Source organism: Nomia melanderi, chromosome 6 (assembly GCF_051020985.1).
Source record: "Nomia melanderi isolate GNS246 chromosome 6, iyNomMela1, whole genome shotgun sequence".
Lineage (NCBI taxonomy): Eukaryota > Metazoa > Arthropoda > Insecta > Hymenoptera > Halictidae > Nomia > Nomia melanderi.
In genome coordinates this window covers 2,190,411-2,216,094 of record NC_135004.1, presented here as the reverse complement: position 1 = coordinate 2,216,094, position 25,684 = coordinate 2,190,411, and the positions used below count along the sequence as shown (strand labels likewise).

Genomic DNA, 25,684 nt, shown 5'->3' with positions numbered 1-25,684 from the left:
CAGGAAATGAAATTACGTCGGTTTGCGTACCGGGAAAAAGGTGCTTCGCTGCGTTCCTTCGTCGTTTGAGGCGTTCTCGTGTTTGACGGACATATTTCGTTCGATTGATCTGTGAAAATGGCAGACGAAACGAAATTGTGCCTTAGATTTTAGTATTAGTGTTTGCAAAATGGCACTTCTTCGGATGTTAGTAGTTTTATTTTATAGAATTTGTTTTTTTATTTTATTATAGATTAGTCATTAAGGGTAAAAAGGAAATTCATTTTTCTTTGGGGGCGATTTTTGCAAGCAATACTTTCAGCGACATCGACTAAAAAGCTTGAGTTTACCACTTTGATTCTTACCTGTTACTTAGCAAAATTGAAGGCGTGGATCCGTAAGTTTCAATTGAAATTCCTTTCTGTTTAATGCAACGTCGTTTCAACTGCTTGAGTTTACAGATCGTGAATACGTTGAAACCGGTAACTTTCGGCAGTTAATATCATAAGTACCCCTTTCTCTCGGGATGTGTGAGTTGAAATCGGACGGTATTGAACTTTAATTATGGTACATTATCGGAATGGGACGGGCCATTACGAAACGCAGAAGAATTTATACCGAATGCTTTCACATGGACACGTAGCAATTATTAAAATCACGCGGCCAGGAATGTTGGCAGACGGGATTGAACCAGAAAAGATAATTTACCTCAACCGTGTTTCCTTCCTAAAGCGACAGCAAGATTGCTTGAAAAATACTAGGGAATCGTAACGGTGCTCTAAAAGTGAAAACACGATCGAGGAAGGTCGTAACAGTAACAACTTGACACTTTCTCCGGACACAGAAGAATGCTTTTAAGAACTAAAGGCGCGGTTACGTAAAAGAATTCTAGGACAGTATTAGGGCCGTGGAAACAACAATAATTTGCTTAATAAACAAGACCAAATTCCCTCTTTTTCGCAGAATCCCCAATTACAGTAATTGCATTAAGACATCGTCGCGTAGAAAGTGTAAACAGTCCTCAACTAACTGCAGTTCCTCGAGCGAACATAATTCTTCCTTAGCCCTGTGAGGATTTCTAGAAACTACCACTGCTTCTACATCCTCCACACCTCAATTTCACTTAATTTAAAGTATAATCTCATTCATCCGATACATTCCGAAACCTACCGTAGTGAGATGACTTTCGTGTCTCGTTTATAGTTTCGATCGGTTACCGCGCATCGGCGAATAGCAAGCAAATTAGCATCGCAAATGGAATGAGAACTGACCAATCGGATCCACATTCCTAGCCACCGAGTGATGACCTCCCAACGATTCTTAATTTAACCATTCGCAAAACATCACGAACACACCCCAAAACGCGAGAAAAACGCGAAACCCAGAAGCCGCAAAAAAAAAAAAAATAGAGTCGCAAAGGGAAACGAGCGATCGTGAAATCCAATCGCCGAGTGCGTCGCGGATTCGATTGATCGGATCACAGTGACTAGAACCTGATTTGTCCAACTGGGTACGAAACGTATTCGTGTCCCCGTGAGCAGAAACAGCGTTGCGCAGCCGGCCCGGTGAAACGAAACCGCCATCGCGCCGTGAAAGAGCGCCGAAGGCTGCGGCCGTGGAGTTGGATTCCAGGTGAAACGATGTGGCCGCCGGTCTTTCCCCTTTTTTCCTTTTCCCCCGGTTCCTTTTTTTCCCACCTGGTCTAAAGTATCGTTTAGCGTGCCACGGGAACGCGAGAGAGGGCGCTCGCGCGGTAATCGCGTTTAGAAAACGTATTCTAAGCGAACAATTGGGTTACGGAGCACTCGCGTTCGCTCGCTCGCTGGCTGGCTGGCTAGCTGGCTGGCTGGCTGGCTGGCTGGCTGGCTGGCTGGTTGGTTGGTTGGTTGGTTGGCTGGCTGCTAGCTAGCTGGTTACGCTAGGCTAGGCAAGGCAAGGCATGTGGCAATGTTTTGGTCGGGATCGATCGACCACCCCTTACACTGCGGCGTAGTATCGTAACCTCCCCGCGCCTCCTCCTCGTCACTCCCCACCAGCATAATCCACCCACGCCCTGGTTCACTCAACCACCCTTAGTGGTCAGTGGTTCTCAGCCTCGCTGGATTGGAGTAATGTTTATTTGGTTCTGGAGTAAGGATGTCGTAAGGATGAAATACTCGATCACTAAGTTTTTCAGTGGATTCTGAGGAACATTAAGAGTGTTCAGGGAGTTTCCAGAATATTTGTTTCTTTTACATTGTTATATGAAATGGAATGTTGTTTTGGATAGCTTCGTGGAGCCTTTGTTTCAGTTGAATCGACCGGGGAATATACGTTTGTATTAATTTTGGTATAGAAAATTGAAGATTGGAGAGGATTGCTTTCGATAATAGCTCATTGTATCGGTAGAATTAAATGATTGGATATCTCGGGCATTTGTTGTGAATGAAATTGTTATCGCTCAGTCGTCTTGGTGGTGACACGAGTTAATACGTCCACGAAACCGAGGTCACCTTTTTATCGATCGAATATAAATCTTCCACGTCGTTGATTATTTTTACCTCTACACGTGTTTAAATGGTTCTGCGCGACAATATACGGATGAAGAATGCGTAACACAAAGTCAAACCAATCAAATCAGTGTCGAGCATGTCACGAGGATCATTAGCTACGACTTCAAAAGAACACGATTAACTTGCAAATGAAACGTTTCTTACGGCGAACGTTAGAACCGGCTAATTAAAAGTATGATACACGCGGATGACTCTTGCAGCGGAGTATCCCATGAAACGAGAAAACACGTTCTCTTTATCTTCCGATGATTTCGCGTTGCCTTGTCAGTAGTTCGTAAATCTGCTTCGGATTTCGACGATCGACGTATTCCGAACTCCTGTTCGATGGCGGCAACGTAGCAGAAGGAAACGATGTCGTGTACGGTGCTTCGAGGATTCGATTGCGGGTGAGCATAAAAATCTATCGGTTCGTTCCGCGGTCAGCGATGCTTCCTTTGACTTCGCCTTACATAAATGAAGGTGACCCGTTTAAATTCGAACTGTACATGAATTTCAGAATGCGCACCTTTGGTTGCTCAGTGCTTTAGTTGATCAGTTTTCTAATTGCGGTTCGACCGAAGTAATTAAGTAGCTATTTTTCTGATTGATTATCCTCGAATCTGATAATAGATATTACCCGTTAGGGATTACGGTGTATGGGAAAGTCTCGTTACCGGAGCGTCAGTTACCTTGAACGAGAAAATTGTTCTGAATGCGTTTGTAGTTGGACTGTTGGGAACTTGGGATACTTGTAAGTTAGAATACTTGGAATTAAAGATGCTTGGAACTTAGGATACTTGTAATTAAGGATACCCGGAACTCAGGATACTTGAAATTAAGGATACTTAGCACTTACGATACTTGGAATTAAGGATAGTTGGAACGTAGGATATTTGGAATACTTGGAAATTTCAATTTCCCAAATTTGTAAGTTTCTTCAGTTCCTAAGAACCTTCTTTTTCCAAAATCAGCTTACGCAGAAAGAGCACAACACTCTATGGTAATCGTCCACACTTTTATCTTAAGACAGAATACGTGACATACTGTGTGTTGAACCCGGCCATAGTCCATGACTACTGTCGATAAAACCAGATGCATTAGCGACTAATAGGCAGTTCGCCATGGTATATAACTAATTACAACTCTATAGAGAAACGTTCCTAATGGAACGAATCGATACTAGTCCGGGACGATCGAGTCGAGGCCGAATCAGCCACGACTTCCAACCGCGTTCCAGATCGCGATCATCGTTTCCACGGGTTCTGCTAGGATAGCCGGTTTCGGCTAAACGATCCGTATAATTACGTTAAAAGCGGCCGAGGCGTGCACGACAGTCCCCGACCAATCGGAATTTGCATCTTGGTCGACCGTTCCACGACCGAATAAACTGTGCAATTAATTTATTCGTCTGTCGGCGGCGGCGTCGGCGGCCCACGATGTATCCCGCTCACGAGTTTCTCCCGCTCTCTCACATTGTCAGGACCGACAATGAGAGTCGAGCCTTTCTTCGAATCACAGGTTACAATTGCATCTTCTACGACACGATAGATACAGCTTTATACAAGAACTAGGGTATAGAAAGGTACAATTAAATAAAGCTTCTTTAATGTAATAGAAATTACTGTCTGTAAACTTTGATTCTAAAACAGATATATCAATTCGTTTAAAAGTGATTTCAAAACCAATAGTATTAATCCAATTTTTCTGTCAACCAGTGAAATATCATATTCAACACGTATGTTTTCTGTGTTTCCCATCTCGTCCATATTCAACGGATGCAACCAACCCTCGGTTTAAGGGTGAAAAATCTATCCGTTCGAATGTCGAAATGTCGAAAATTTGCAATTCACAGCGCTCATTCAGCCCTACAGCCTATTCCCATATATTCTCCCGAATATCCGTTCCACTCTAAAATCCAGTGCTCCCTTCATCCCTTAAAACATCAGACTTCAAAAGGGAATTCGCGTAAAATTTTTTTGTAAGGACCGGTTTCCCCGAGTTAGTCGCGCCGAATTCGACAAATGTCGTTCGAAGGTTCCCTCGCAGACGTCGGCGACGCGTCGCGGTCCGTCGGTTCGACATCGATTGCGTCCGTAGGGACGCATAAATTCTCTGGGAACGATGACGACAACGACGTTCGAATTCTTCCCGCGACGGAGCACTGATGTCGGCCAGCTCGAAAACCGCCGAAATCCGTCGGGAACGAACGAGCCCGGCCGATCGCGGCCGAATGGTGCGTTCTCAAGCAAGGCGACTTCTCACGGGTCCAGTGGTTCTCAGGCGACCGAAAACTCGGGCCTCGGCGCAGCCTCGGGGGTTCATTGAACGAGCCTCCTCGCCGGCACGCGGCGACGACGCGACCGTTTTAAGGCTGTCGCCCACTTAACGTGTTGTGCGCAGGGAACGTACTAGCACGTTTTTCGTGTAACATCGAATAATAGTAAACACATATTTACATTCACGTAATAAATGGTTTATGCTTGTTTCATTCACATGTTACGTTGAAGGTACAAGTTTATGGCTCCTTTCACGTTTGATTGAAAGTAATTCTACTTGCAATAGAAATTTTAGAAATATACTGAATACGGGATGAATGAAATGTGGAATAAAAAGTAATAGCGCGAATCACATATTCTGCAGAAAATTTTGTTTTACCTTAGTTATGATAAAATATTCTTTTTGCTACACACACGGGGGGGGGGGGGGGGTAGTCTGACGCGATTCTAATGAAATTGAACTTTAGAATAGAAGAAAATGAAGACCGTCAGATTTGTAGAGAAAAACTCGTCACAATTCTGACAATTTTTAACACTACGATTCTTAGGATACAGGTGAAACACAGGTAAATAATGCAACATTAACACTCCCCTGTATAAATGGTCGCATACACGTTGGAATTACGCATAACGATATAAACGCGTTGACGTCGTTCTGACACCATTTCTGTGCGGTGCTGTTAACACTTTGTGGACAGCTATTAACCTTTAACGATCCACAATTTTCTGTTAACTCCTCGCAAAGGAGACTATCTTAAAATTCTAACATTTCTTTTCACACAAACCTGAAGTATACATCGAAATCTTAACTACTAAAAGAAAAAGAATCACGGGTCAGTCTTTTGTTAGTTGAATAATTCAATTATTCATTTGCAATTATTCATTGTAGACATCGAACCCCGAAGTCGCCATTACATCGGCATTCGACCACGATGAGTTAATAGGCGTTTCAATGTTTTATGATCTTACATTAAAAATTGGTCAAATAATTTTCTTCGAACAGTCCCCAAATCCTCAAATAATTACAGATCGTGTTAATCGATACTATCTGTTAATTCAGGGTCGCAATTTCCGATGTTATTAAATGAACGATTAAGAAATTCCTAAGTGTTGATCACTGATCTTCAGTGAACCGTTCAATAACTGCCAACAGATAACGTGTTAAGTGGGCGACAGGCTTTAAGAGCGACGCGGGCTTGTGTATCGACGACGTGGGATCGTTTCGGCGGGCGACGCGCGAGATCCGCCTGGAAATTTCGACACGGCTCGCGAAGCGGAGCGGCGAGCTGCAACCGAGACTCGGTTAGGTCACGGCGAAACGCGCCGATATCGAAAATTACTCGACCTCGTTACGTTTTCCCTCTGTGCGCGAGTAAATGATGTCGGGACTATTGATCCTTTGACGGGTTGCCTTGCAAGGATCCCTTCTTTTATTTCTTTTTCGCCGTCTCGTCCTTTTTGATCCCGAAATGAACGAAAGGGAAGCTTTAATTCCTTGTTCGCAATATATTGTTGATATTTCACCTCTTTTAATATTTATTTCTTCAAACTTGAGAAAATGCAAGCGGTCAGTGATCCTGAACGATGTTGATTTGTTTTTTCCTGTACGTATCGACAAAAAAATGAAGTTATCGGTCGTGCAAATGAAATAAGCTGGTTATCTCTATAAAGTAAAATCTTGTTCTACCATTTTTCTGTCGCGATAACATTCGCGAGAAATATACTTGAATAATTTAATAGAGAGGAATTACACATTCACTGCAAATCTACACTCGGTTTGAGTGGTAAACGTTGATAACACGGAAATAATATTGCGTTTCAGTGCTGTGATTTGCCGATTTCCTTTTGTCGAAGTTGTATGAAATTTGTCTTTTCAATTCAATTCACGTATAATCTTTCGTACGCTGTATCGGTTTTTGTACTTTTGTATTGTTCGAATTTGCTCTTGAACAGTTCGTGTTTGCGAATGCGAGAAACTAAACGAGTCAATGAAGTATTCGTAGTAGTGTGGATGTTCGTCCGCCAACATGATCTCTTACTATATTGATACAAACAGAAGATAGTGTGTAAATAAGACGCTGATTTATTTCTTCGAATGCTCTATCGTAATTTCCCTTTCAATTCTTCGTTTCTCAACTCGTTGCACTTCTAATTCTGTTTACACTTTCTAAATAAATCTATGTAATAGCACTTAAAGTAAAGTATAAGCCAGTTGATATATTAATGAGTGCGACTCCTTTATAAAGAAAATAAAAATTAATTATTCTGTTTAGTCGGAATTTCTAACGTTAAAGTAAATACCGGTCGAAACATCAACAAAAAGCTAAAAGTTAACTTATTCGTATGCTCTGCAATTGAAAAAGTGACATACAAACTGATAGAAATGTTAATAGATGCACATTTGAAGGAAAAAAAGTTAATTAATTCGATTCCTCGACAGTCGTAATAGCTCCATAATCCTACCGTTAAAATATAAACCAGTCGAAATCTTAATAAACACAGCTTCCAACAAACAAGAAAAAAAAAGACGAGAATTATATAGTTGATTCGATTGCTCGGTAGTTCCAGTTGTATATCCGAAATATTCGTCAAGCGTGCGAGTCAGCCGACCGTGGTGAGAGTTAAACGTCGAACGCGGGTCACGGGTTTCACGCGTCGATTTTCTTCGTCAGATGCCTTCCCGGCGATCCCAGCGAACGGGCTACGCGAAATAACACCGGCGTTCGATGAGATAATTGGACACGTAGGCCCGTCAGAGGAATTCCATGGGCCGAGCTCAACGCCGGTGCACACGAGCGCACATAATTCTGTTTGCACAATGATAGAGGCATCGGTCGTGTTTGTCGCCACTCGAGACCCGGCATTATATGTCATTACGTTAGCCTTTATCGCCCGCGGCGTTCCGCGCTTTCAAAACAGCGCGCCCGTCACCGGTCGTAATAAAGAAAAAGAGTGAAACACCAAGGAAGGGGAAAAAGGAAGCGTCCACGTAACCGTGTCACCGACGAATCTCACCGGAAACTGCGATAACAAGAACGATTCGTCGCTGGAAATCGGGCGAAACCGGCGCAGCCGTGATTTCCACACCACAAGGGAAAACGGAGAGGAACTAATTAGCGTTTCTAATAAAAATTCTTAGCTGTGTATGCGATTCGAAACTTCTAGGTATGTTTGTTAACGGTGTTAAATGCGAGAGAAAGATTCGTCCTCGTGTCGCAGGAATTCTGCCCTGGAAACGGATATCTTGCGGTTTCAGTTGTCGATCGGATTTTGAAATGGACACTGGTTATTACTTCAGTTCACGCGACTTCGTGCGCGAGCATTGATTTCCCATGTAATCTGCCTTGAACAGTGCGTAATGCTAAGTAAAGCACGAGTCAATTGGGATCTGAATAAACGCGTTCTTCCAGTTCGCGTAGAAAACTTGGAAACCAGGTCGATCGGGGTCGGTAGCTGTAAGCGTTACGCGAGAATACGGGTGTTAAATCAAATGTCATCTTTTCGGTCAACTTTGAGCCACTATTCTTCGATACTTTCTAGGTAGCTATCAGTATCATAATATAGTGTCGTAATCCTGTAAAATCTGTTTCCTTGATCATCCTGTACGAAATCGATGTTATCCGTGCGGTATGGTCGAACGGTTTCTCCGCTCTCCTCTCTCGAACCTCCGAATTCTTTACGATCTGACCTAGAAAGGGGTACGGAGAAAAAGAGTCGCCTTTTGCGGCGCGTAACTCGGACTCTATGCAAATTTATTCCGAGAAGAAGAAGAAGAAGCGATGGAGAAAGAGAGAAAGGGAGACGCAAAAGAAAAGTTCCGAGCGGCTCGATCGCGAGATCTCCGAACTCGATTTCACGTTCCCTCGCGATCGCCATGGCAGCGGTCCGATCTGGAGCGAAAAATCCACGAGAAGGGGAGAAAGCGAGCGGCTGGTGCTTCTTCGGGTCTAGGAGTTGGCGTGCTGAGAATCGTAATGGTGTAACTCAAAAATTGTCGGGAACGGGATGATCTGTTCCTCTTTGAAGCCGATGATATTCTCGCTGAAACTGATGGTTCTTATTTCCTTAAAGCTGATGGTCTTTTTTCCTTTAAGCTAATAATCTTTTCAACCTCTTGTCTTGTAATATCGTGTCACAGCCGTGTCGAAAATTCCAACCAGAAGTTACCAGGTATAAATATCCTTTAATTCTATCGGGTTCAAATTAAATATTATTTTTCTGTTGCAAATTACGGTGCTTTAGTTGAAACCTACAGTTTCTTCCTTTCTCTGGAGGACTATGAATATTAAAATAGTTCCGTCCAGCGTAATTGCGAAAGAAATCATAGAGATTAATTCAATTTTCACGAGAGATGTGATCAGAAAAGAGAACATTTGGTGAGTTTTCAGTAACTGATTCCGAGCAGACTTAATTTTCTGTGGAACATGAGTCACGTGACTCACACCATTATGATTCTCGGCACTGCAATTGCGACTGATCCGGTGCAAATAGAAACCGGGAACGGCTTCGACGGGCCGCGTTCGAAGATAGAACGCGTGGCGTGCACGAATGCAGGCCGCGAGAAGACGGAGCCAGACGAAAAGAGACACGCTCCGGCCTCTCTTCGGCACGCGACAGAACACCGACGCCGAGCTACGCCATTTTCGTCTGTACCGACGTCATTGATAGCCCACGGTGCAACGAATTGTGGATGAAACTGCACATTGATCTAATTTTAAACAGACGGCATTTAATGCATTTCTATTTAATCTTTTGGTCACTCGTTAAGGAAAATCTTTGGCTAAGTATTCGAATGAAATATTTACTAATTTTTCGTGTTATACTGTAATTAGTATTTAGAATGAATCTGTCTTATTGTAAAGAGTACAGTGACAAGATACAAGTAAAATCGTTATCAAAGTGAAAAAGTCGAACTTCGAGTGGGGAATGTGCTTCTGTAAGATGTACTCAGCTATCGCGTGTGAGAAATGTTCCAATTGAATTGATTGAAACGATCTTAATAAAAATTTCGGTATACAATCATAAAAATACGAATTACGGGATTTCAAAGTTTAATCTTTTTTCTTCTTCCTGATTTTCGAACGGCTTCGAAGATTAATTTTCCTTTTACTTCCTTTCTATTCAATTTTCAAACGACACCGTGCCACCGTGCCGCAACCAGGAATGCGTGAGCTCGGACTGTAGCTCTTGTGCAGTATGTCGTGTGCATTTAGTGTCGCGTCGTGTTCACGACGAGCGTGAGCGATCCTCGCCGCCGATTAGCTGAACGCTAGACCCGCTAGATCTGAAAAGAGAAAAAGGAGAAAGAAAAAGGAAAAGTTGAGAAAGGAGAAAGAGTATCGATCATCCATTCCCATTCAATTTGCTTCTCGTGTTCGTTGGTCTTAAATGGACGGACCCGCGTCGCATGAGAAAGAGACGGTACAGTTTAATAGGGTGCTTCCATTTGGAAGCGTGCACAATTGGCAGATCTCATAGCTTTTTCCTTTCTTTCTTTCTTTCTCTCTTTCTCTCTTTCTTTCTTTCTTTCTTTTCAATAGAAGAAAGCAATGTATCAGTTATCTGTTCTTGGGATACATTCATCAATATAAAAACGCATTGGCTTGAAGTTTTAACAATAAAACTATCGGATGAATCAAATTGACGTACTTCAGACCTTTGATTTTGCAAGTATTAAATTATGAAGGCGTTTTTGCGAAAGATTTTCAATTAAATTTGCTCAACTACCAGACTAAGATACCCTTTGAATCGCAAGAAACCTATTGTTACAAAAAATTGGGAATAAGTTACTCTAATTGATTGGTAGTTTTAGTGTTAATTAACAAGAGAAACCGCTATTTCTAAAGACACGTTGCCTATATTTTAGCCAAAGAAAAGTTTCTATATCGTTGTTATAATTCGAACTGTAAGATTGTAATCTGATTTATGATTAGCATTTGACACAAAATATTGTCAAATAATTCAAGTAACAATAGTGGTGTACCTGTATGCATTGAAAGAAGGAAGTTCCCTTTAACTGTTCACTCGCGATAACTCCGACCCGTTGATAAATTAACATCGCGCCAAACGAATGTATACCAGAATAATGAAGTTTTGTGGTTACTCACAAAAGTCACGGAACCATGAATCAGTTTCCCTATCTATCCTCCATTCGTACGCTCGCCGCGGTCGTGCGTTTTGGCCCCCCGTTTCCGGCGCGTTGAACCGATACTCCATGCGAGATCTATTTTTACGGAGACGTCGAACGATGGAATTCCAGATCCCGCGAATGGGCGACCGACTAATTGAATTTAAGTGGCGTTTAAGTGCCTCGCCCCGTATTACGCTGTTACGAATTGGTATGCTAATCCTCTTCCACCCCCGGCACAACTAATATTCACATTAAAAGTTTTTAGAATTCTGTTAAATATTCCTAATAATACCAGCAGTAAATAACGAATGATTTTCTACAATATTTTTAATTCTTGTGAGACGATAGTTTAAATTAGGGTGAATCTTGTGAATTTCCATTCTTCTAAACAAAATGATCTTATTCTTTTTATTTTTTCATTTTTAGGCGTGAATAATGTACATGTTGCGAAAAATTTGAGAAGTGGTGCAGTATTTAGAAAGAGGCTTCATCGATCTTCGAAAGTTAATTCAGTTTAGTCTCCTTAACTTCCTCTTGAGCTGTGGTGTGATTGTTAAAAATTGAAATATCGTAATATCGTGAACGATGGAAAAGGTGGAAGAGAATTAGTTTGATACTGGAATGAATAATAGCATAATCTACAGTAATCAACACACGTGGATTACGATTTATCTTTGTCGCGTGACACTGGAGTATTACCCCGACCCGCGAGTATTTCAACCGAACTATTCCCCGGAAGATTATTGTCAACGGTTCGCGTTTTTTGTCCACGTTCCGAGCCATAAATTGCAGTTAGAGTCCCGCGTAACTCGCAATCATACGTTTCGCCGAAAAATTCCAACGATCTTTTCCTACCGAGGAGTCAATGCAGAATAACCGAATGAGTTCCGTGGTTAATCACTAAACGATAGCAATAATTATCATTTTCATTGCGTGACACGAAACAAATTGCCAGCAATATAAAATAATTGTATAATAATTGTAATTGTATAATAAATAGTAATTATGATATAATTATGAAACGAAGACTTAAAAGAAGAAATTCAACCTTTTTTTTCAACTTACCTTTCCCAAAGATTAATTCCAATCAAATCCCGAAGCAGCAAGGAATATTTCCTAGAATTTTGCAACACTGATGACTGGCGCCGAGTTCAACGTGTTAAGTAGAACAAGCAGAAAACAGGGAAGAGAGGCAGAACAAATAGAAATTAATTAGCAAATGTACCGAGCGGAGAGAATACGGTGAAATAAATGTAGCGTGCAAGGGTGAGCTCGCTTTTTCCACGAACACACTCAAGCCCTAACCCGGCAACAACCCTATTAAGAGAAAAGCAAAGAAAGGAAGAAAAAAGCCAGAATGAAATGTAGCGAGTAAAAGGATGAGAACCAGCGAATGAAACTATAATGAAATACAGTGAACACTGTTACCAACCACAAAACCCACGTACAACTCTGTTAAAACCTCGAAGGCGTCCAGAGAAAAAGGAAAAATCCGCAACGAAGAACTACAGAAGCAAACAAAAGCAAACAAAAGCAAACCACCAAGTGTTATTGTAGAATCTGAAGTTGCATATAGATGCGACCGAAAACTAGATCAGCCAAATATTTCAGCCTAGCGCTAGCTTCTATGCTCGATTTAACACTGTTGCAACACTATTAAGAAACAATTAAACAAGGGAAGAAACAAAACAACACGCCAGAATAAAACGTAAAAACCAGTAAAAACATAATCAACAAATCAATCCATAAAGAAACAATGAACACCGTTACAAACGACAAAACCCATACCCCGCTAAATCTCAGAGGCAACCAGAAAACGCCAAACAACCCCAACAAAAGAACGAAACGAATGAGAAACAGAAAGCAACATCAACCCCACTAAAATCCTCTGCTTATTGGAATCCAACGGCGCGCAGAGGTGCGAAACCCCAGACCAGCCAAACATTTCAGCCTAGTAGCAGCTTCTATGGTCGGTCTAAACCGAGTCGGCCAGTCATCCGAAAGGAATTGGAGCGTCGCTAGAGCTCGATGATTCGTTTACGGTTCACGGGAAATCGTTTTCATAGCTTCGATCCCTGACTCTTCCGTTTTGAGCGCGTCACAGTTGACACGGTATGCGAAAGTGCAAGAAGAAGAGAGACCGTGAGACTCGCCAGATGGAGAGGGAGCGAGCAGGAGAGGATAAGTGAGAGAGAAGGAGAAGAGAAATAAACGTAGAACAACCGGACGGACTGTCCGTGTCGGCGGAGCGGCAAACGCGAGTACAAACACTTCATAGTAGAACGTAGCCGCGTGGTGAATGAAGCCTGTGGCCTGCTACCTCCCCCTTTCAGCCCGTTAATCTTTATTGCCCCCCTCCCGAGACGCCACGCTGGCCCCTCCATTCGCCGATCGCTTCTCCTCACCGCGCTGCGCCGCGCACAGTACAGCACAGCACAACTTCTTCCCTCTCCCTTCTTCGACGCAGCCGTATCCGTCTTCCTCGTTCACCGATTCGCTCGATGGATGCACTTACTCGCGCGTGCACGCTGTCGGAACAAGCCGCCTGCACCGGCCGCGCTGCGACAGATCGAATTGTTTTCGGTACGGTTCAGCGTTGATCGCGTCGTACGACGAAATGAGAAATGTGCCTGTAGATGGAAATGTTAATATTGTAGGTGGAGAGGCAGGAATATCTTATGACTGGTTAGATTTTAATCGATTGAGGTAATATTAGGTTAAATATTAGGGGTGAATCGATCGGGATTTCTGTTTGGATTGACTGTCGATACTGACGATCGTTGTTGATTATGGAGGAAGATAAAAACTAAGATGAAAGACATCCATCATCAATACAGCCGTCGCCGAATTTCAGTTATATTGTACTTTTTCGCTTAAAACTCGCGGATTTCGAATTATATCTCATTTATTCGTCTAGAATAGTTTTGCGTCGATTCGTCGCAGTATTCGTTGGCAGATAAATGAATTATCGCTTGCGTTGGTTATGGACTAATTTGATTCGAATCACTGAGAAACGAAGCTAAGATTGCCCTATTGTTTATTTTTCTCTTGTGAAGCCAGTCCCTCAAATTTCCTGCCACCTGTTGCTGAACACCCTATGCGAAACCTGCGTTAGATCGATGCTTAAACGCGAGCTGACGTGTCTGAAACGTTGAAGATCTCGAAGTTCGAGAACAAAGCGTTAATGGTAGTTACGGTTTAACTTTAGGGGCACCCGCGGTTTTCGTGAAAATATACCTAAAGCTTTGAATAAATACGATGTACGTGTCGTTCGAAATGATACATTCGAGACAGATTTCACGGGAGAATTTCTCGCGGAGAATTTCTTGGGATCCGTCCATAGAAACTTCAATTTACATGCACTTCCGCAGTCTAGCAGCGAATAATATCCACTGCAGCCTAGCCACTCGCTAACTCGACAGCACGAGACACGAGATTAATAGCGCATGAATCCTCGTTCTCGTCTTCTTCCATTTGTTTCGTTCACTCGGTTCAGAGCGTTCCGCGGAACGCCTGTTCCCCCTTCGTGAATTACGTATTCCCTCTTTACAGAGCGAAAATTTAATACCCGGCCGCGCCGGAACGCGCGGACCGAATTGTGTAAACGTGTCGATCGGATCTGCGTTGAGTCGAGCCGGAATACATCAGATATATTCCCCCGGATCGGATCGATACGGATCACGGCCGCGTCGGACATTACGCGTGTCGAACAACGGGAGACAACGCGCGAAACAGCGCGTCGAGTCACGCCGATTTGCATTCAACCTCGCGAAACTCAGCGTATTTCACCGTTTACGCGGAGCATCGCGATTTAGAGATGTACCCAGTTGTTTGCTGGACTTCTCCACGTTGCTGTTTCTCTTTGTCGGCAAACAGAACCGTGATTAAGAAGGTAAAAGCTTCTCCAACGACTGTGCTGCAAGTTGCTTCGTAATTATGTTTACCTTGGTCAACGACCTCTTTCCTACTTCGTCGTCTGAATTTATTGCAACGCTTGAATATTGATCTCGAGACAGCAATGTTTCGCTTGGATTCAGAGGAATCCAATAATATTCAATTCTCGTGCGCCAGATTTGAAATCAGTATACTTGACATTTGAAGTTTGAAATTTGAAATTTGGAATTTTTAAATTTGAGATTTGAACTACTTTCTTTTTAAGTTTGACCACCTTTTATTAGGAATGGTATAAATCACTCAATAAACGAAGAAATGGCCGTAGGAGATCGCCACGCGTCCCGTTTTGGAAGACACTCCGTTTCTCTCCGCGGGCGGATTGTCAAATCTACAACTTTACCCTGTTCAACGTACATCAGAGTCAATTGCCGCGCCGTTGCGGCAAACTGTGGCCTGACTTCTCGCCAGTATCACGAAATTCTCTTATGCATGCGGATGGACTTCTACGGACCCGAGTTGTTTCACAACGGATCGTACAGTTTGCCGGGAAACTGAGTCTCTGTCTGCGTGTTCAGTTTTTACGGACACTCGGTCGAACTACTTTCCGCCACTTCTGAACTGTTCTTGTGTCCTCGCTGCGCTGTGCCTCTGGTTTAAAGGTTCCTTGCACGGGGGATGCTCGATGCTTCGCGGAAATGCACGTAACACGGGAACAGTGCAGTTGAATTTTACTCGTCATCGAATTGTCGTGGACAACGAACCACATACGGATCTGCGATAATTAGCGTTTACATAACTCGAGAAATCTACGTGCAAAGAAATCTCCCATTGAAATAGATACATTTGATCAGAAACGTATCAGTGAAAATCTGTTCTTTTCAATATTAAAAATATACAATTCTATTTCAAATTTTCTTCAAACAGCAATAGTTTCCACGATACTCTCATTCTCCATTTTAGGGGTTGTTTTCACCGTTCTCCATCACTCTCTTGTGAATTTAATTCCGTTACTTTTTATTTCCATCGCGTTCTTCGTTACGCGACTCGACCACTAACAAGAACACCTGCTAACCGAGACTTCACTGTTGCCATAACTACCGATTCAATAATCATGGTGGAAACTATTGCAGTTTGAAGAAAATCTTGGACCGATTCTCGATTGGATTAAATATTGAATTGTTTATATTGCATGTATCACATTATGAATTCCAATCTGATGTCACTGCATTTTTATTCATTAAAACGAATATATAAGAAAAGAATTTCGTTCTTAGCTCCTACAACTTCATCTACCGCGCGCGTTCAACTAATAACTGCCAATACGATCTCAGCCATTGCGAAAAATGCATGTTCGTACCTCAAAAGTTCTGTAACTTCAATCAAAATACGAGGGAATCTCATTACGTAAGTTGGGAAATGACTTGATGCCTATCAAGACAGCACAGAAGCAAAAGGTGTATTTCTACTTTATAGTTTTATAGTTTTGATTGGATACAAGTAACTCTACCAACGAATAGCAAACCAATAATCGAAAATATCAGAAATTAAGAGATAAAACCGACAGGAAACTGGGTGAAAAAAATAAAACCTAAACGATCAACCAAATTCCTGAGTATATCGATCAAGTGATTTCCCAGCAGTTCTGGTTTCTTTACGAAATCCGACGCTAATGTTTATACATTTCGCTTCATCGCGTTCCGCTTCGCTTGCATTCTCGGTTGCGCGACTCGGCCAATAACAAGGACCTGCCGAAACTGAGGCGTGACTGTTGCCATGACTACCGAACCGAGCGCCGCGAGTGGACATGTTCTCTTGCCCCCTATGCACTTTTAGCTTACTGTTCGCGTCTATGGCGAAGAAACGCAAACTTGTGTATACAGTCGCACAGACGGGAGAGACTTAAGCGTACGAGCTCGTTAAAAAGAATGACTCGCGGCACGGGATTGGGATCAGATCGGCCGTGTGGCAGAGCAGGTCGTCGAGTCGGGAGTCCGATCAACAGGCGGCGGGAGCTCGTTCCCGTTGTTGAGCAGCCACGAAAGCCGGGGTCCACGGGGCGCGTGCTTGCAAAACACCGTTCTGGTTACCATGACACTCGGGTTAAGTAACGTGATTCGATTGAAGGTGCATTTTTCTTCGTAACGAGCGATAATTGATTTATTGCGTATGAAGGGGTCAGAGTCGGGCCGCGTACGCGGCAGCACGCGCGCTGGCACCGACCGATCCCGCTCGATTAAATCACCGCCCGCCGGATCCGTCCTCTTCGTTCTGCGACAACGACCGCTCTATTCTTCTGCCGTTCCCGACGCAAATGACAACGATGACCGGCGACCACGGATGCCAGACGACCGATCCGCCAATTGTCCACGCTCAATTCCGCGACACAGACGCGCCGATACGTCGTAGATCGATCCTGGCGCCGGATTTCACGAGTTGACACTGGTCAGGGGTGCTGGCCTGAGACGTTGCGTTTAACCATCGACGCGTTCGACTCGCCCGTGCTTGTTGATCGCCGTGGAAAGTTAATAACGTTAGGGTGGGAAGCGATCGCGTTGTCGTGTACGACCGTTTGACACTGTCGTCGGTATTCGTTCGTTCGATTGTAAGAGATTGAATGAATCTTCTTGAGGTTTTTGTGGGCAGAAGGGTTTATTAGTCATCGAAATTGTGGGATCGTTGTATCGCGGACAAGGAGATTGTTTAACACAGTTTTCGAGTATCGTGCAGCTTGCTTGATATTACTAGTTATCCACTGAAGTAGTTTTCGTAATTTCCTTCGATTGTGAAGCTAGAATTTGGGAATGGATCGGTTTGATCTGCGTGGCAATTACAGTATTAAAATGAGGAAAATTAGATGCCTGTAATCTGAAAGGGATTTTTATGATATACTCTATAAAGATAGGGTGAAGAAGGTAATCAAGGAATTGGAGGAACACCGTGTAGAATCCCGATGGAATTTCCCCGTGGCAGACGACGTGTACCGTTTCGTTTTCAGCCCAAGCGTTTTTCTTTCGTTTCACCGGGCAAACAGTTCTTTCTGCTTTGCAAAGGAGGCGAACCCGTTTGATTATTAATTACGGGTCCGGGTCGGAACGGAAATGTCAAAGGACCGTACGAGGGCAAGGAGACCAGCGTGGAGGGTGGGCGGTAGAGGAACGACGTCGCGAAAACAGAATCACGATTTCATGGGCCAGCGGAACTAATATTAGATCGTCTCCGGTTATAAAGCGTAGAACGAGCCAACGGGTCTTCTGCACGCGTAGGAGACGTTGCGAACGTCCCAGAGAGGATGTCTGCCGATCGAGGATATCGGAATCTGAGTTGCAGTTTGCAGGAAGAAACGGTTGCATTAGAAGAGACATTCTTCAAGCAAATGGAAGTTTGTTGTTGACTGTGGGTTCGCGTAGAATGCAAAACTCGGAAGTGTTTATGAAGCAATTTAACACTAAATTTACGTTTAGGGTATACCTTATTATAGTGTTTCTACGGACATAGGTGTTCTTTGGTATAGATTTTAGAGGTTGGAGTTTGAAAGATAGAAAATTAGGTACATAGTTAGTATTCGCATAGTTGCATCGGTTAAAATCGGTTTAAACCTCTGCTAAATGATATTTATAGAATTTAATATTCGTCAAATTGACAGGTTCTATGAGTTCGCTGTTACACTGATGATAAATCACTGGGTAGGTTATGGTGGACGGATATTTTTTACCAAGTTTGAACCCTTTATCTCAGCTGGAAGGTTAATTGCAAGGAAAATATGGATCACCGGTTTTTATATTTAATTGCATTGCACATGTTCTGGACGTAATTTGATGTATTATGGTGGTGGAATATACGCTTCGATAAATTGCTGATGTAATAGATTTTTTAATAGAACGCTGCTTTCTTAGTTAGTGGAAAGGATAGATTGAAACTGGATGATCTGCATTTTCGCTGTAATTGTTTCCCTGACCAGGACAGAGGGTTGAAAATTGCTGCAGAATTCCATTTCCGAGACTCTTCTCCTATAATAGAAACAAAATCAGAAATTATCCTCGGTTCTCTGCTGGAGATTGCGCCTGGTTATCAGGGGAGACACGGAACCTGCAAGTGAATGCATAAAACCCTCAGCCCATTTCGAATAATTCACCGACTTTACGCTTGCGACAACTAGAAGGGGGTGGGTGTTCTATTTACCTCAGAACGGTGCACGTGGCTTGCGATGTGTGTTTCTGCTGCGCTTTATTGCACTGTGCACTCATATTATTTAGACGCAAAACGTGAATACATTTTCTCATATTACTTTACTTGGTTAAATTCTTAATTATATTCTTGGAACGTTCAACTTACAAATGACTTACATTTACAAAATATAAATGTATCAAGGATTGTACAGTAGATATCTCAACCATGCATTTTTTTTATTTAAAAAAGTAAATGTCTCAATTAAATACATTGAGAAACCACTGAAATCCACATCCAATCGTGTAAAGATTGTCTAAAAGAAGGTTGCCAATTTACAGACTAATGTAAGAATATTAATAAATGAATTATAAACAGTAATTAATAAACAAACCAACAAACTACCAGTTGGTGTTATAATAACAGCGTAATCATTTCCACCGTGAAAACCAGAATTTCTGTCGCAAAAGGATCGACTTTCAATTTCGAAAGAACTGTAGGGGTTGCAAAGCGTCGAGAGAGGAAGCGGAGCGTAAGGGCGGTCAGGGCGCAACCACGTCACGAAGGGTCTCGCGTAATGAAAAGCAGCGTTTGCCGGTTCTCCGCGGCGGTGCACCTCGCAAACAAACATTCCTGAACGATGATGACGCTCTCATCTCGGAATCGCTCGGGAATATTGCTCATCGCCGCGCATGGCCATACAAGCGGCGCTCCGCTCGACCTGGTCGCTCCTCTCCTCTCGCAGCCCTTCCAATTTTAACCGAATTTATAGGCTGTGAGCATTCATCGATTTCCGCGGACGCATCCGCGAGACGCTGAATCATCCACGACACGGAGAACCATGTTCTCCGGTCTCTTTGTTCGCTGTACAACCGTTTAACAGGCCATTCCGATCAGACGGCTTGAAAACGAAGCAGTATTTCCATTGTTTCTTGTTCTCCGTTAAATTTCAATGTGAAAACATTTAAAACTAGGATCCTAAAATTACGTAAATCTATTACATCATCGGTCGTTCCGTGCGTTTACCCTCCGTGATCCTCTACATAGTCCGAAGATCCATATTAGATAAAACATCTGCCAGTAGCCACGTGTTTCATCAACATTCATCGCAATCGATCGTGATATCGACTCGAATAAACAAGCAAAACGGCCTAATTAAGTCATATCCGACTCAGACAAACCCACCGCAAGCTCCTGAAAAACCTAGACTCCACAAATCCCCAAAGGATCACGAAACAATCAACCCTAAAGAATCGTCTAACCTCCTCCTCGATTTTCTGATTGCAGGATCATCCATTCGAGCGGACAGTGACGCGGAAACGTATTCCCTAGCGAGTTCCCGCGGTGAAATCTCGCCAGCATCGGACGAGGCGGAAATAAAGAATCGCGGTGAAGGGCGGAAAGAGCACGGCAGAAGGACAGACGAACAGGCGGAGGGAGGGAAGAAAGTTAATAAAACGAGGACGAGGAGGTGGGACCCGCGAATTGAATATCCCTGTCGGGGTAAAAGAGACAGAGCGACAAAGCGACGAGGGCGGCGCGGCTGGCCATAGAGGAGGAGAAGGAGAGGCTGTGTATCGCGGCAGTGGATCGCGCGACGTGGCATGACCCTAACGAGAAGAAGGCGGAGGAGAGGAGGAAAAAGCACCGCGGGCCGCGCGACCGGCAGGATTTAATATTCAGCGCGAGTGGATCGATCGCCGTGTCGCTGGTACAGCCGGAGATCGCGAGGACAGTAGGCGCGCGGAGCTAGCCGGCGAGCCGCTCGATGGCGTCGCCTGACCAATCGGCTCGTCGTCTTTCCCTGGCCAAGCCGAATTCGTCAAGCTTGCAAGCTCTCCTGCTCTCTCTCCCTCTGTCTCGGCCCTAGGAACCTTGTACTGCGGATCAGAACCCGGGAGAACATGTCCGAGCCAGAAGAAAGGGACCGGTGATCGTTGCTCGGAATCCTCTAAATCATCCCTCACAGTGAAAGCGGAAGAAGCTTGAACAAGAAACATACGAGAGACAAAGTGAACCAGTGCATATTCCCCAGGTTCCTGCGAAGGACCGTAAAAGCTCGTCGATCTTCGAGATACACGAGGATGAGTGAGGAGTCGGAGTACCCGGCTAGACACTAAAAGACGCTCAGAGGAGTTGTCCTACATTGCTCTACCGAAAGGAGAATACCAGAGGAATCCTAGGGGTTCCAAGAGGAATCGTCGTTGTCGGTGATCGGTACAGAGACACCACACGGTTATTGTCCTGACGAGAGCACGCGGGGGAGAAATCTCTCGTCCCCGAGGAACGCAAGAATGAAGTCAGCGCAGTGCTCGCGCAAGCTTGGCAGTGTGTCGCCCTCGGATGATCCGGCCGCAACAGAGGCTGGTACACGTGGCTCAGACCTCATTGCTCCTAGGATCGTCACGTTGTCCGCTGTGGCAGGCACCGGCCACGCTACCTGCCACTGCCATTGCCCGGCAGGTCGTGGCACCCTGGACCCGTCCCGTTTACCCTCTTCCCTTTCGTCGTCAACGACGACACCCGGCAGCGACAACAGCTGCGACAACAGCTGCGACCTCTGCGAACGTCTACGCTGCGATCCGCTGCCCGACAGGACCACCAACTCCGCCGTGGACTGCGAGTCCCGACGCCGCGACATCATGACCCTGTCCAGGACGTTCGAGCACGACAGGTTTCATCGGGCCGCGCGTTTTTTAGCCGCGGACCCCGCCGGCCGCAGCGGTTCCAGCGACGTGCGGTGGAGCTCGCGGACGGGAACACCGTTCTGGTGGATCAGTCAGAGTCGGACGCTGGCCTGGACCGTTCTGTTCCTATTGCTACTCGTGTTCCCCGCGCTGGCGGATCATCCCAGCGGAACGTCAAGGAGTTCATCCAAAGAAGACGGAGGTGAGTCGAGGTTCGCTTTTAACGCGTGCCGCGAACCAGTCGAGTGATTTGTTTTCAAGTTTGATCGTTCGCTTACGTTTACATCGATTCGTATATTCTTCGATTAAATAATAGTAGTCGCCTTTCTTTCTGTTTCTGCTTGCACTAAGAAAAATTGATCTTTTAACTGGTTCACGTTCATTCTGTAGCTAGTCATTTAACTGGTTACTGTGTAGGGTAGTTGTAAGATTTCATTTGGATTCGATAAGCACTGGTCTGGATTGAATAAGATGTTGGGACCATTCTTTTATTCATCCTCGTTGAGTTGGTCAGTAGTACGAATCGTTCCTAGATTCCTAGATAGTCATTCTGAATAGCTTATTTGTTACGTGGAATTAAAAAGTAGTCTGCCAGTACAAGGGAAAGAAATAGCTTCTGCAAATGATAGAAGTATTTATTTCACACAAACCAGTGAAAAGATAACACCATTGTGACTGTTCCGGCTGATACAAGAATCGCTAGGCGTCCTCGTGTCACGAATGATCATCCCCCAAGCTTCGTCCCGCCAATTTCTTAACCCCCGAGCTCTGTACATTTTGGAACACTTGTCTGCGGGAAATTGAAATGGTCGAACCAATGCAAAATTCAGAGAAATGAACGGAGCCAGTTTCTTTCACCGGCGAAGGGTAAATAAGAGATCGCGATGGAAATGCCGCGCAGCCTGGTCGTTGAACCGTGGCGCTCCGAATATCGCTCATCTGTCCCGATCACTCCGATCTGTATAAATACCGAGGCGATAGTCCCACCGGAACTCTTTCTTTCCCCGGAACTCTGGATCGCGAGCGTGTAGTGCCGGTGCAACGTAAAATTCCGCCGGTGATCGCTGCCCCTGACGCGACCCTCCGCGAGCATTGTTCGCGTCTCGCGAGATACCGCCGTAGAACTGCATCATTTAGCACGGCGCGCTCGTCGGAAATTGGAGCTTCGACCCCAGCCCTTGAACCCTTGACAAAATATTGACCGCGTCCCCGTTTCCATCCCTTCCACCGACAGTGGCACGCTCGCACGAAGGCAAACATAATAGGAAAGATCGCGCGCGCGCGTAAGAAAATTCTGCTGATTAGGTGCGTGTTATTAATCACTTTGATAAGGGCTAATTGGTTTGTACGAAAAGAATGAACCCTTTGCACTCGAGAGGTAACTGTCGATAATCATTACACGATTTGATATAGCAAAATTAGGTGAAGTTTTACATATAATATTAAGATTTGCATGATGCATCACTATGTAGAGTATTGAAATAATATAGATTTGTTCCTTAGTTTATATATGTTTTTTCTTTAGATTGTTTCAAAGAATTTCGCTTCGTATCTCATCGGAAAATGTTGGATATTTCTAGCCAGTAATGCATCTAGTGCAGTTTTCATTTGCTTTCCTTCTTATTGTGACTTTAGGTTCTGTGCACTGTTTGGGCTTCACTGGAATGTATTTTATTGTAAAAATGTAGTTGGTTTTATAATATCGCAGCAATGAAGAAACTCTTGCATATTGAAGCAAAATACACACACACACCACAGGGTGGTAAGTTAACTCTTTGCGCAAGGATGTCTGCACGTTGCCATCAAATTTTCACATTCAAAACAGTATATTTCAAGCAAATAATTTAATTATCCCAGCGATAAATGAGCAGTGCTTTCCCTTTTTTCAAGGTTTTCAAATACTTTAAAAGAAAACTACGCCACAAACAATTAATTCCATGGCCGGATGCGAAAATCTGAATTAACTTGTCCGAACATGTTAGTTGATTTTTATAAGTTTATTAATACACTGAATTTACAAATGATTTTTCAGATGAAATTACGAAGTGTACCGAGTGTATCTACAAGTGGCCTTTTAAGTTAATGCAATACAGATTTATATATAAGAAGTAAACAATATTTTTACTACAGGACTCGCAATGAACATTATTTTCTCATTATGCATTAACGTCACGTACATTTAAAATATTCCAGATTCGTTTAACATGAACATCATTAATATATATAAATCAATGTTACAAAAAATCAATTTAGTCTAAAATATTCCAATGCCTTAACGCGTTCGCTACCAGCGTCACCTATGTGTGACGCATCGATTTCCATTGAGAGCCCAACATCACATATGTGTGACGGAGTCAATTCGCATGTTTTCTTTGAATAAACAAATGAATTTTGTCCGGATTGTAACGAATATGTTTGGGAAGGGTCGTAGCTATTACCAGCACGCGTGGTCTGAGGTTACCTTACATTGTTTAGAAAATTTATTAAACCAAAGTGCGTGTGGCTTTGCAATTGTTAAAATAGAAACAGACATGTGAGTAGCTTAAAATGAATATTACTGTAATATAACACGTAACTTTCATAGATTAGTAAGTAAATTTCTCATGCTCACGAGATCCTACATGAAGAACAGACGAATATTGTATGATGATTCGAGCGATGAAAGCATGAAATGTAATACCGTAGATTCATTTTATACAGTACTTTATCAGATGATGATTATCTCAGTAGATCACTAATTTTTGACACAAGTGAGGATTCACTTGATGAAGATTGTGAAAATTTTGAAAATAGTGATTGGACAGAATCAAATATTTATCCCGTTTTACATAATTTATTGGAATGGAAGGACTTAAAGTAAATATTCCACAAAATGCCTCGGAACTAGATACGTTTTCTTTATTTGTTGATGATTTGCTCATACGGAAAATTGTTAATTGGACAAATGATCGGGTTATGTTATTCTATCCTTCCAGAAGATCTTCCAATTTGCAAAATGGATGGAAGCCAGCTACAGTCGAGGAAATGAAAAAATTCTTAGCATTATGTATTATCATGGAGAACATCCGAATGCCTATGCTAAAAGCATATTGAAGTACACACCCACTTTATTATCACCCTTTATTTAGAAAAATAATATCCCGAAATTGATTTAAGAAAATTCTTCGCTGTCTACAGCATTTGATAAAAAATATAAGAAACTGCTATTACCCTGGAGAGAATTTATCGATAGACGAATCAATCTTATTATGGAGAGGTCGTTTATCATTTAGACAATACATTCCGCAAAAAAGGCAAAGCATGGAATACAATTACACAAACTGTGCATACCAGATGGATTTTTACTAAATGTCCCTCCTTATTCTGGAAAACATACAGTGAACAATGAAAACGGACATGCTTCATCTGTTGTTCATAAATTATTAAATAATTATTTCGGAAGAGGCTACACTGTCTACATGGACAATTATTACAATAGCGTTGAACTAGCCTCTTCTTTGTACAATAATAAAACTCACGTAGGAACCCTTAGAAAAGATCGTAAAGGTAATCTTGCAATCGTAATTCACAAAAAAATAAGATCTGGAGAATTTATCTTCCGAAGGAAAGACAATATCTTAGTTTAAAAATAGAAAGTCAAACGAGACGTAATAACAATATCCACGAAGCATAATGCCGATTTAGTAGAAGTATTGTCTACAAGAGGAATAAAAAAATCAAACCCCGTACCGTGATTGATTATAATAAAAATATGTCTGGGATTGATCGATGTGATCAGATGACAGCATATCATTCCATGCCACGAAAAACAATACGATGATATCTGAAAGTTTTTTTTCGCTTGTTTGATATAGCAATTTGGAATAGAAATTAGCTACTGAATAAAATCAATTTCACGCACATTTCTTGTTTAGAGTTCAGAGATTAAGCTTACTCTAAAATTACTTAATATTACAACTAATATCCCCACAGTCAAGTACAGCGGAGTACAACATTTTCCAATAAAATTAGAGGACAGATTGA

At 43.0% G+C, this 25,684-nt stretch overlaps 2 protein-coding genes across 8 annotated transcripts in view; one reads left to right on the top strand and one right to left on the bottom strand.

Moving 5' to 3' along the window:
* Positions 1-25,684, bottom strand: part of LOC116427506 (uncharacterized) — a 191,833-nt gene that overhangs the window by 22,594 nt on the left and 143,555 nt on the right. The window lies entirely within an intron of this gene.
* InR-2 (insulin-like receptor-like) overlaps positions 1-25,684 on the top strand; it is a 138,233-nt gene that overhangs the window by 41,888 nt on the left and 70,661 nt on the right. For 3 of the 5 annotated variants that reach the window (XM_076368354.1, XM_031977698.2, XM_076368351.1), the window contains one exon: positions 20,262-21,863. In XM_076368354.1, coding sequence (XP_076224469.1) covers positions 21,269-21,863 — 595 coding nt within the window. In that variant the 5' untranslated portion in view covers positions 20,262-21,268. Of the gene's footprint in view, positions 1-1,776; positions 2,918-16,714; positions 16,910-20,261; positions 21,864-25,684 lie in introns of those variants that run through there. The other 2 variants (XM_076368352.1, XM_076368353.1) reach the window with 2 other exon arrangements.